The 12,937-nt window shown below is 42.6% G+C and overlaps 1 protein-coding gene across 1 annotated transcript in view; it reads right to left on the bottom strand.

The window, feature by feature from the left end:
- Positions 1–12,937, bottom strand: part of OSBPL10 (oxysterol binding protein like 10) — a 361,435-nt gene that overhangs the window by 254,756 nt on the left and 93,742 nt on the right. Inside the window, exon 2 of the mRNA XM_066584791.1 lies at positions 12,107–12,282. Within this exon, the coding sequence (XP_066440888.1) occupies positions 12,107–12,282 (176 nt within the window). The remainder of the gene's footprint in view (positions 1–12,106; positions 12,283–12,937) is intronic.

Below are 12,937 nucleotides of genomic sequence, written 5' to 3'. Positions count from 1 at the left end.
AACACTTAATATTTGCCTAGTCCTCCCCATCAGTCTCCTTACCAGATCTTCTCCTCACCGATCTTCTCCTGGCTCCCCCAGACACCCGGGTCACCTCACCTCCAACTGGTTGGATCATCTTTTTCCTGTGACGAAGTGTACATTGCTATAAAGTATAGGACCGGCAGCATGTACAGATGCAATAAAGTAAAAGGACGTGTAGGAAGTGTACATTGCTGGCATTCTGCCTCCTGCAGGGCAGTATTACCCAGTCACTAGTGACATAGCATTCAATGCCTAGCAGGGAATGCCGAATTCTGGGCAGCCTGCTTTAGTACAACTGTTCATACGCGATGTCTCGACGCTAGTGTTTCATATACTATATGAAACACTAGCGGCGAGATATCATGCATGCGTGCAAAAGCAGGCTGCCCAGGATTCGGCATTCCCTGCTAGGCAGTGAACACTACGTCACTAATGACTGGGTAACACTGCCCTGCAGGAAGTGAACTGCAGCTAATGGATGCTCCAAAACAAGAGGAAGAAGATCTGGTCGGCTGGAGGTGAGGTGACCCGGCAGACTGGAGGAGCCAGGAGCCATGACAAAACCCCTTTCAGTTTATAGCAATTACAAAGAGTTGATAAAAGCAGAAACTACAGGGGCATTATGGAAAAACAATCCATGCAGAAATACAATATATTGTATCAGCAGTGGTACAAGGAAGTATGGACATTTGCCCATCCGCAATTAATTCAATGACATTGGTAGGTGAAATATCTTGAGTGGCAGGTTGGCCAACATTTCCAAAGCTAAAATCAGAAAAAAAAAATCTAGAATGGTTGACCACCTGAAACATAATGTATTCTGAGAAAAATGAATAAAGGGTGCAGACAGTTGGCTGGAGTTTTGGATTGTGTGAAGTGGCCTACTCTTACATTGGATTTTACCATAAATGGGATGCATTTATAAAATTATTTAAAGGAAACTCGTCAGAATCAGCGGGGGCGTAAAACCACTTGCTGGATTGGCTACACCCTTTAACCCCACCAATGAGGATATGGACTTTACAGTGGGGTCCCCAGGTTGTTACTCTAGAAGTTGTCCAGTAATGTGGCAGCTGATGTGCCACATTATCAAGGCGTGGCACTTGAGGTTCTGCAGTGTAACACACAGACAGGCCAGAGTTCATGGAAGGCAGCAGGCAGAAACAGAATAAGTATAACAAGCCAAGGTCAGGAGCAGAGATGGGAAGCAGTCATGAATAGTCAAAGTAAGAAACAAGAGCATGAGGACAAGCCAAATATCACCTTACAATGGTAGGCCTATTTCTAACACTTTTGCTGCAGGAAGCAGACAGCTCCGTACATTGTGCAGTGGTCCAGGTTGGTACTGCAGGCTGAGTCCTATTAAAGTGAAGGAGATTCTGCCTTCAATACTAACCAGGGTTATTGTGCAATGTACAGAGTTGTCCTCTTCCTACAGCAAAACAGCTCGAGTTGGTACAAACCTTTTAAGCAGTACCAAAAGCCCACAATACTCAGGTATCCTCCACAGAGAAAGGTCACCTGATATAGCCCGGGCTTACAAATTATTTTTGATGCACATTGGCCCTTTAGCAGCAAGGATGGGTGTGTGCCCTCTGAGAGGTTGGCAGTGATTGAGCCAATGCCAGAGCTGGGCACCTGCAATAGATGGAAGCAGGATAAGACGGTGGTTGCAAACTAATACAAGTCTATTTTGTATGTCAATTTATGACAGTCCAAAATCAAATTAAAGCATGGATTCACGCCGAAAGTAGTTCTTTAGGGCTCCTTCCCAAATCCGCCGCGTTGCCCGCAGCTATTAGGTTCTATTGAACCTAATAGCTCAATGCTCACTGTGCAGAATTCCGCACCGTGAAATCTCCCGTCCTCACCCGCAGCATGCTCTATTTGCGGCAGGTGTATGCGTGGGCGGCTTCCATTGCAGTCAATGGAAGCCCGTCCATCACACTATCTTCCCCTGTAGCACAGCGGAAGATGGCGTGATACTGCTTCCCCGCCCACCGCCAGCTACGTCATATGACGCAGCCGATGCGTCATGTGATGCTGTGGGCGTGTCATATGACGCGGCCGGAGCGTCACATGATGCTGCGGTGCATGTGCGCTGAAGCGTCATGCGGGACGGAAGACTCCGGATCCGGAGGTGAGTATTGGGGTCTCTGGGGGGCGCCGTGTGCAGCTGGACTTAGGCTGGTTTCATGCAGTTTTGTTTTTTTTTTAAGCAGGAGTTTTTGAGCCAAAGCCTGAAGGGGGCTCCAAATATATGGAAAATATTAAGGTAGGGCTTGTACATCATCTTTCTGTTCAAACTACTGCTGACTTGGACTTAAATAAGTTCAGAAACTGCCCCAAAACAGAGTTAAAATAATAAACTTTGCGTGAAACCAACCTTAAGACATACTTACAGTAATCCCTAAAATTACAAATGGCATCAAGATACAATATTTTCTAAATACAGGTTTTTGCCAGTATACGGGGATTTAAACCAGATTCAACCTACAATGCCATGATTCTTTTAGAGAAGACAAACAGTCCAAGTGATGCTCACTCCTGTACCCTTACACAGGAGCGAGTATCTCTGGCATTGGTCACAGTGCTGCCAGCATGGAGGAGGAGCAGACCGGGGAGGGTTCTCCCGCCTCCATTCATAGTAAGCAAGGTGTCTCTCTGGCCAAAACAAAAAAAAAGTATGCAAGGCATCCAGAATCCATTGTGATCTCAGCACTAATTGTCTAAAAAAAAAAAACTTGCAAAACATTTACAGAAATAGCAGACATTTCATTAAAATGCAGATTGCTAAATTACTGCATTCTCCCGTGCCATAATACAATTGTTAACCTTTTGCATTTTTAATTTAAATAAATTACAGAATTCTGTATAATTAAACATTGAAGAAAAAACAACAACTCAGTTCTTCCAAGGCGCTGTGATTTGTGCTTTGCTTGGTGAAGGGGGCGCGGGGGACTTACAAATTTTGACATGTCATTTGAACTGCATGGTGTCATGTGTGGGATTTCATAAAAGGACTGTTAATGTCACAATATACAGGAGTGTTTAGCCAACCACAAACTCATTACGAGATTGCCAATTACTGCAAGTCAAATATTTAACTTGAAGCACCATGAAAAAAAAGTTTAGGTGGAAAATTGGAAGGGCCAAATAGGTCAAGTTGTAGACTGCACCAATTCTAATTTCCTGTTTCTATTTCCAACACCTGAATCTGGAGGTTAGAGCTGCACAGGGGCGATTTGGGAAATTTACACGAGACAAACAATAAATTAAGATTGTTTGCTTTGATTTTCACAGCTTTATGGTCAACTGCCAATCAAATCCGGCAAATTCAGGAGTATGAAGAAATAAATGAAAGGCCCCATCAATATGTCATATATAAACTGCAAACTTAATTACTTGCAGCTTTATTCTTTGCGCCTAATAACGCAATCACAGTTAACTAATTTAAACCCACAGATGTTCAAAGCATCAACACTATTACAAGAACGTTTGTGAAGTAATAGGCTGTAGGAGGGCTATTATATATGCAGAATTTAACTTTCTATATTACATCCTCAATATAAAAAAAAATCACAGCATTTTATCACGTTTCCTGATGCATTGGGAAGATGAAAGTAAAATTAAATAATCTGTAAATTGGTGTGGGTGCACAACAGGAAATATATATTTCAAATGACTACTTACCGATTCATTCACATCAGGGGGGCAGCTATAGATTTTGCAGAAATAGCACTAGTGTTACCTCTGCCACCCCTGCAGGGGCTCCAGGGGACATAAGAAAATCAAATTAACAATGACGACCTGTCTGTCCGTGCGTGGGTTTGTGAGTGACTTACATGCTCCGGCCCTGATCACATCATGGTGACATCACAGGTCCTTCATCCCCAGTCAGGGAGTTACATGCTCCGTCCCTGATCACATGACAGTGACATCATCACAAGTCCTGTACGCACACAGCTGCTGTCCGACTAGGTGCTTGTTAGTATTTCAGAGCAACTAAAAGCACAGGGGATTTGGAGTGCACCCCTTATCACCGTCATGTGATAAGGGGTGGAGCATGTAACTCCCTCACTGGTGATGAAGGACCTTTGATAATGTCCGATTCACATGATACGTCAATGCTTGTTGAATAGATTTCTTTTGTGGGTCTTGAATTACACTTTTCCGAATCTTAGGTCTTATAATTAATACTGTATTAAAGAGAAACGGTCACCTCTTTTATGGTACCCCGACTGAAGTCAGCATCCAGTAATGACAAGCACACAGATTTCAAGCACGTTTAACTAATGTGGAAATATACGGTAATAAGGCTAAAATTACATCTAATGTGCGGTGTGTTGTAAGCTCTATGTATGCAGAGTAATAGGGAGAAAGCTGTCAATCAGCAGCGAATGGACAGCAAGAGCTCACAGCTGATGGACACACTGGCCCTCAAGTATGGAGCACTTGCAGCATGCTGTAACTAATTGGATGTAGATTTAACCAAAATACAACACACAGAACTATATTATGTGATAAACTGGTAAATTATATGACAAAATTTGAGTCAAATCAACACATTAAGCATTTTTCCAATTGGTGTCCATTTTCCCGTATATAGCACCAACATACTTAAAAGATAATGGTTTCATTTTGGAGCAACAAAGTCAATAGATCCAATATAAAAGACAAAAAGTGTTGATGGACCATAAAAAATATTAATCACTTTGAAATTGCATTACTCCAAAAGACATTTATTACCACTAATAATGAAAGGGTTAAAATATTAGTAATATATCTATTTTACTGTAATGGAAATAAAGGATGGATTAATATAATTCATAAAACAAGGAGCAATAGTTACATGGAATACATATATACACTACATATAGGAAATACTGTATAAAAACATTCCAAGATGTAAGCTTTCGGCAAAAAGCAACAGAATTTCCTCGTAAAATACAGTAGAAACTTTGCTTGTTTTTTTTAATAACTTCCTATCAGTCACTGTGACAGTGGGATTCCTTCCAGAAGTTAATAGAGACGAGAGAGAAGGGATGCAGCTCTTTCTACCATGAACATTTGACAGCCTAGCCTGTGCCAGACAAAATTACATCTCTCCGGGGAGCCAAGAGATACACTAGGTTGCAGAGCTATACCTAAAAGTGGTGGCATCTAGTAAGTGGAGACAAATACACAAAATCCATCATTACAAAACAGACATAAAAAAGCTACAGATACTAAAAACAGAGCAATGTGCACAGCAGCAAAATAAACCCGTCCAAAAATAAATAAACCTTTTATACAACTTCCACAATAGACATTCCTTATCTATATATGCTGATGGGTCACATTTTGCAGCATGGTACATTTTTCTTCATACAAAACTGCTGTCTAATTTCGTCGCTCTTAAATAAGAATTCTTCCACCTTCCGTTTTATTGCATCCGCCATCCTACTTGTGTTAACTCTTTCTTATCCGCATCCAGGCTACCATAAGACCACCGAGTTATGCACCAGTTTTAAGGGGTTTGGTTAACTTTGGTGCAAACTAATTTGTGCCGAACCAAACTTTTTGTAAAGATTCGATGAACAGGCCAAACCGAATTGTTTAAAAAGTTCACTCATCACTAGTAGTGGGATTAGCCTGCACCAGTGATTGACGGTTGTGTTACATATCAAAAAGTGTTTAAAGGAAAGATGGTCACCAGGTTTATGCTACCCAAATCAAGGGCAGCATGAACCTGGAACAGGCATATACATTGTGCCCATTGTATGTCTTATTCTGAAACACTCAGAACAAACATATTTTGAAGATTTAGTCCAAACTGAAGCTTCAAATCACATGGGTGGCGCCATGCTCGCCTCTTCCTGCCCAAATCATCTACAGGACCATACTTTCCCTATACAGAAACAGGGAGAGGGCTGTCACTCGGAGCTCCCTTTGGAATGAATCTTCAGAGTCTCTTTATTCTGAAATATCGCAGTGCTTAAGAAGACGACTTAGGCCGCCTGCAGACGGGCGGGTCGGATCCGGCTGCGAGGATTCTCGCCGCGGGACCTGACCCGAGCGCCTGCAGAGAGCAGCGTGTACTCACCCGCGTCTCCGGCTGTTTGATGTGGCGGCTTGCCGGACAGCCGGCGCATGCGCAGACCGGAGCTATCAGCCCCGCAGAGAAATAGAACATACTGCGGTTTGTTTGCCGCGCGAGATTTGCTAAAACAATCCTATGGCAGCTTCCAAGGGCGGAAATCCCACTGCGGAATTTCCACCCGTCTGCAGGCTGCCTTAGATTGACACACTGTACATACTCGTGGGCAGCCTGAAGCTGGTGACAGGTTCCCTTTATGGACACAAGCCTTAAAACAAAATATAACCTACATGAACTAAATGCATATTAAGCTCCATTTAGACTGGATGTATGTCGGGCAAACAATGCACAACGCTTGTCCCCGCATATACTCCTTTTCGTGCTGCTGCACAGAAGCTAGTGTTGCTGGCTCACATGGGGGTGGCTGAAGATTTCTCTCTTAGCTCCCCCCCCCGCCCCTCTCCATTGACTTAACATAGCGGCCGTTCAATACTGAACAGCTGCTATTTACACTGAGCGATCAGCTCATTGTCCATCATGTATGCAGCATAAATGATGGATGATGAGCTGAACAATCATCGTTCAGTATAAACAGCAGCCGTTCAGTATTCAACGACCGCTATGTTAATTCAATGGAGAAGGCTGGGGGAGCGAGAGGATTGAAATCTCCTGCAGCCTCCCTGCCCCTCAGAGAGCCAGTGCTACTAGCTCCAGTGCTGTTGTGAGTGTATGCAGGGACGAGTGTCGGGCATCATTTCCCTGACATTCGTCCTGTCTAAATGGGCCTTTAGACTAGTACAGAGGGACGGCAGACCCGGCCCGCAAAGACTTACCATCTGCAAGGAAAGGGGGATGTAGATAATAGGTAAGGGTTGAAGCTGCTCGTATGATAATGTACAAACAGGGTTAAACTATTCTGAAGACGTGGGTTTTCAGGCAGCTTTTGAATGTGGGGTATCTGACCAATTGGGGTTCTGAATTCCAGAATATGGGGAATGTACAGGAGAAATCTAAGACAGATATATGAGGAGCGGAATTATTTTCAGGTCATCCGTTTCTGCCTGTACATGGCTAGGACACATGGGGTTTAATAAATGCAGTGTTCATCCTTTATGGATAGTGGTGGTGCGCATGCTTATGCCATCAAAGATTACAATAAAGGGGTTGTACAAGAATTACAAGTTGCCTCCTATCTACAGGATAGGGATACTTGCTGATTAGTGGTGGTCCCACTGCTGAGACTCCCACCAATTCTGGGAACTGAGGTCCTGTGTCCTCCTGTTCTGGTCACTGTGAAGATACTTCCGCCACCCGCAGTGATGTTACTGCAGAAAGCAGCCGGACTAAATCCATGTCACATTGTCAGGAAACTTCTAGACACACAAACACACCGGTTTAATTTTTGCATTGCTTTGCTCGCTCTGCCTTGACCATTGTCCAGCTTAGAAATTGGTACGGTATTAATCAAGTTAAATATTTAACACATACCGCGTTTGCCCAAAAATAAGACCTACCCTGATTTTCAGGAGGGGAGGGGATGCTTGAAATATAAGCCATCTCCCGAAAATAAGCTATAGCTACACTAGATTAAAAAAAAATAAAAAATACTCCCCTAGCCGGGTGCATCTTGGGCCCTCGTGACGAACTGCGGTGCTGCGGCAGGCTGCCATGTCCTCCGCGCTGACAGCATTCTCTTCCTGGCTTTGGATGCTCCACCTCCAGCAAGCGAGTGCTGTGACTGGTTCACGAGCCAATCAGAGCCAGGGCTCATTCATTCACAGCCAGTGAATGACATTACTGAATGGCTGTGATTTGTTCATTGAGCACTTCTACTTAACCCTTCTATTGCCAGAGTTTTAGGAGCAGGGTACAGAAGGTCCTATTACTAAGTGTGGGGCACCCAGGTGGACCTGCTACTAAGTAGATCCACAGAGGGTGGCATGATTAATTTCAACTGGGGCATTAGAAGGGCCCCTATTACTAAGTGGTGCCAAAGAGGGGGTCACAATTACTATTTGGGGCCACAGAGGGTGTCCTATTACTAAGTGGGGGCACCTAGGGGTCCTTCTGCTAAGTGGGGCCAAATAAAGCTACATACACATTATCTACTGCAAGCTTTCCGCAGCAGAAAACCTGCTGCAAATATGCTGGAAATCCACAACTGAAAATGGTACAGATTTTGCTGCGTTTTCTGCCATGGATTTTAAACCCTTATATTTCAATGCTGTGGATTGGATTCGTTGGGGAAATTTTCAACTATGTGCAGGAGATTTTCGAGGTCTCTTCCACAAGGCTTGTACTGTAAATGCTGCGGATTTCTGAAGCAAAATTCACCGCATTCCACAGCATTTCCGCTGTGTGAGAAGCTGCCCTAAGATCCCAGGCACATATGCTAGTTGCACCCGGGATTCTTGGTCGCAGCTTGCATCGGACAGCATACGGACACACGTCCACGTCCTGCTTCATTCCCACAGGCAGAGGACATTGCATGTCTAATTAGCGCCCATAGGTCACTGCTCCAGGCTCTTGGCTACCTTTAGTAGCCAGGAGCAAGGAGATTTAAAATTTCCCGGGTCCTCCCCAACTTCTCCACTTGCGTCTGCCATTTTGGCGACGGGCGCATGCGTTAAAGCTGGGGAAAGATCCACGGGTCCAGATCCAATCGGGGGACTTTGCCGGAGGCCTTAGGTATGTAATTTCCTCTCCCCTCATGGATCGGATCCGTGACGGGAGGTAAAATTTTTGTTTTCTTACTTTTACATGATCGCCATTATCTATTGGATAACAGCAATCACATGACCAAGGACCACGTACCGCGGACCCCTGTGAAGTCTCCAGGCTCTCAGCTACATTTGGTAGTCAGGAGCAGGGAGATTATAAATTACCTTGGCAATCCGCGGCTTTTGCGCATGCATCCGCCACTGTGGCGAGAGGCGCGTGCGCAGAAGACCGTGTAAGGTCCGTGGATAAATCCTGGGACTTTAGGTATATAATTTCCCCTTATGGACATGATCCTTGAGGTGAGAAGAAACAAACTTACTTTTTTTTTTTTTTAAACTTTACAGGATCGCTGTTATCCATTGGATAATGGTGATCATGTGACCGGGAACCGCATACCGCAGTGCCCGGTGACATCTCCCTGCTCTCAGCTACTCATACTAGCCGGGAGGAGAGTGATTTTAAATTTCCCAGGCCACCTAGCCTTCTGCGCATGCGCCTCACATTTGGATGGGGAGTGCGGGAGGAGGGTACTTTCAACTCCCCTCATGCATCCGATCCGTGAGGGTAGCTGAATCTTGAACTTTATTTTACTTTGTTTACTTCGATGCAGTCACGTCCACAGCCCCTGCAGCTTTAATCCTCAAGGCGAGCATATTTTTACGGCTCTGAGGATTAAAGCCCACTTAGTGATGGCACCATTGCCATTTTACATCCTAGCTAAGGGGGTTAAACCTAGAGTTCCCTTTTTACTACAGCAAATTTATTACTACTAGTTATTATATGCAAGTAATTTATGAATTAGTTGGAGCCAGACTACATAAGAATAGAACAGTCTAAAGTTTGAAATAGCCCCTTGAGTGGCACGCCTGGAAAAACTTTTCGGGACGAGTTCCACTGCCCATAGTGATATAGCCTGGAGGATTTCCGGGCTATGTTTCACTATGCGACCTACAGAGCACATTGCCACAAGCTGTGACATTGTGCTCTGCCTGTACAGACCCACACAGCGCAGTGCAAGACTTTGAAATAAGAAGCAGGGAGATATTACCGATCTGCCGGCAATCTCCGGCTTCTAATTTCAAACTCCTGCACTGCTTTGTATACAGGTTGCCATGGAGACCATTGGCTTGTCAGAAGTCAGCTGACGGTCTCTATGGCAGGAAGAGCTGGTGCTTGGCTGTCAGAGGATAGCCAGGCACCAGCTCTTACAGCAGAGAATGGAGAAAACCTCCAATCTCTGCTGTGTTAACCCTTTACATGCCACGGTCTATGCGACTGCAGCATGTAAAGGGCTGTCACCATCGGACCCCTGCAATGTGATCAGGGGGTCCTGATGGGTCTCTGTGGAAGTCCCCTAAAGGGACAAAAAAAATTTAAAAAGTAAAAATAAAAAATTAACATTAAAAAAACCACTTCTCCACTTACTTTGTAAAAAATTAAAAACAAAATTACACATGTGTCATCCCTGCGTCGTAATGACCCAGAGAAGGAAGTCCGTACATTATTTAACCCCTTAATGACACGGCCCCTTTTTTTTCTTCCTCCCCCCGTTTAAAAAATCATAACTCCTTTATTTATCCATCGACGTCGCTGTATGAGGGCTTGTTTTTTGCGGGACGAGTTGTCTTTTTCAATGGTGCTATTTAATGTACCATATAACGCACTGAAAAACTTTTACAAAATTCTAAGTGGAGTAAAATGAAAAAAAATATGACATTCCGCCATCTTTCAGTGCGTCTTGTTTCTACGGCGCACAAACTGCAACAAAAATGACATGATAACTTTATTCTATGGGTCAGTATGATTACTACGATACCAACCTTGTATAGTTTCTTTTGCTGTAGTACTTGTATTTTTTTCCAAAGACATTACATTTTTTAAAGTTATTTTTTGCTGCATCTTCTGTACGCAATAACTTTTTTATTTTTCTGTCGACATAGTTGAGCAAGGGCTCATTTTTTGCGAGCCATTCTGTAGTTTACATTAGTACCAATCCGGAATACATAAAACTTTTTGATCAATTTTTATTGCATTTTTTCTGGGAGACAGGGTCACTGAAAAAGTGCAGTTCTGTCGTTCTTTAATTTTTTCTCGGACTAGGTTCACCGTGCGGGGTAAATAATGCACTACTTTGATAGATCGGACTTTTACGGACGCGGCGATACCAAATGTGTGTTTTTTTAATTTCTGATTTAGATTTTTTTATTATAGATATGGCAAAAGGAGAGGGATTTAAACTTTTATTACTTAAAAACTGAAAAAGTCGCGAAAAAGAAAAAAAGCTATTACAATTTGGTATTGGCATAATCGTTCTGACCTGGAGAATTACTTTAATATATTATTTATACTGCTCAGAGAATGCAGTGAAAACTAAAAAAAAAAAACAAAAAAAAAACACATGCCAGAATTACAGATTTTGTGAATGTTAAATAGAATAAAAAGCGATCAAAATTTTACATGTTCCTAAAAATTACATAAATAAAGACTACAGTTCATCCCGCAAAAAAACAGGCCCTTCTAGAGCTCTGGCAATGGAAAAATAAAATTAATACGGCTCTTGAAATGTGGAGACACAAAAGCAAACCTTTAAAAAATATATATATATTTTAAATGTACAAAAATAGCAAAACATAAAAGAATTGTACAAACTTGGTATCACCAGGATCGTGCTGACTCAGAGAATAATGTTATCACATTATTTATTCTGCATGCTAAACACCGTAAAAATGGGGGGGGGGGGGAAGCAAATGACAAAAATCTTTTTTTTTTTTTTTCCCCCCAAACTCCCCACAAATTTTTTTTACAAAAAGATATGCAACGCATTATATATATACACAAAAATGGAAAAAAAAGGCATCAAAAAGTACAACTTGTCCCGCAAAAAACAAGCCCTTACATGGCTGTGTCAATGGAAAAATAAAAAAAATTATGGCTCTTGGAACGCGACTGCAAATTTAGTTGAAATTAAATGATTTAAAAAACCTGCCCTGGTGGGTGGTTAGAAACCCGGCACTCAAGGGGTTAATGGCTTCATAGTTGTGTTTCTTTGAAAATCACCACACATTTGGAAATAGATATAATTTGCATATTTAACAGTGTTCTAGAATGTAATAGATTGTCTGGGAAACAATGTAATATTGCACTATATAAAATACAAAATATATTACTCATCTCAGAGTTTCATGATCCGGCTGATTCCTTATTCATTTATACAGCTTCACGGCTCCTAAGAGCATTTGAATATTCTAAGATTTTACGGTATGGCATATTTCAATTTCTTACCTCTGAGTTTATACACTTCCCCACTTGCAGAATATACTACTATCATATGGGGGAACTCATCGCTGAGTGAAATCACAGAGCCAGTAAGAGACAAGAATCCTCGAGGCTTCTGGGTTTTGCTGGCCTCAGTGACGAAATATTGCAGAATTCCAGAGTCAAAGTCCAACATAAAGTATCTGTAAAACAAGAACATTGAAGAATTACTCTATATATAACTAATTACTCTATATATAACTAATTAACAATATTTGTGCATGTGAAACGACACCTGATTACAAAACAATGATATACAGTTAAGGCCCATTTAGACAACGATTATCAGTTAAAAATTCGCTCAAAAGGATAATCGTTGTCTAAATGCGCAGCCATGGTGCACTGTTCATTCAGTGGTGATTTCTAGCAAGCTTATCAGCGCCGCACGCCGATTTTCTCAGCGGGCGGCACAGATCGTATTCTTTTAGCTGGTATCCCACTGGCAGTTCTCAGTGGGACACCAGCTGAATGATCCGAGAACAATGCAGCTGTTTGCATATACAAAACAGCTGCTTTGTTCTCAGAGCCATCACAGCAGTATCCTGCTCCGCGTGCATTAACTCTTAAGTAGCTAATTAGCTATTTAGAGTTATCCAAAGATGATCGCTCAAAACTGACACTCAAAGGGTCGTCTGAGTGATTTTTTAGCGATCCATCAGTGTAAATGGGACTTTATTTGTTTACTAACAAAGTATGTAACCAGTAGGGACTCAACTGCTGTGATCCCCTCAACAAGCACCGATTGCTGAAAGGTACAAGCTGCTGGTTTGGCTTCCAACAGCCGTACTCCGTTCTTCT

Source organism: Eleutherodactylus coqui, chromosome 12 (assembly GCF_035609145.1).
Source record: "Eleutherodactylus coqui strain aEleCoq1 chromosome 12, aEleCoq1.hap1, whole genome shotgun sequence".
Taxonomy (NCBI): domain Eukaryota; kingdom Metazoa; phylum Chordata; class Amphibia; order Anura; family Eleutherodactylidae; genus Eleutherodactylus; species Eleutherodactylus coqui.
The sequence above is the reverse complement of the archived record's forward strand: the minus strand, read 5'-3'. Positions and strand labels throughout refer to the sequence as shown.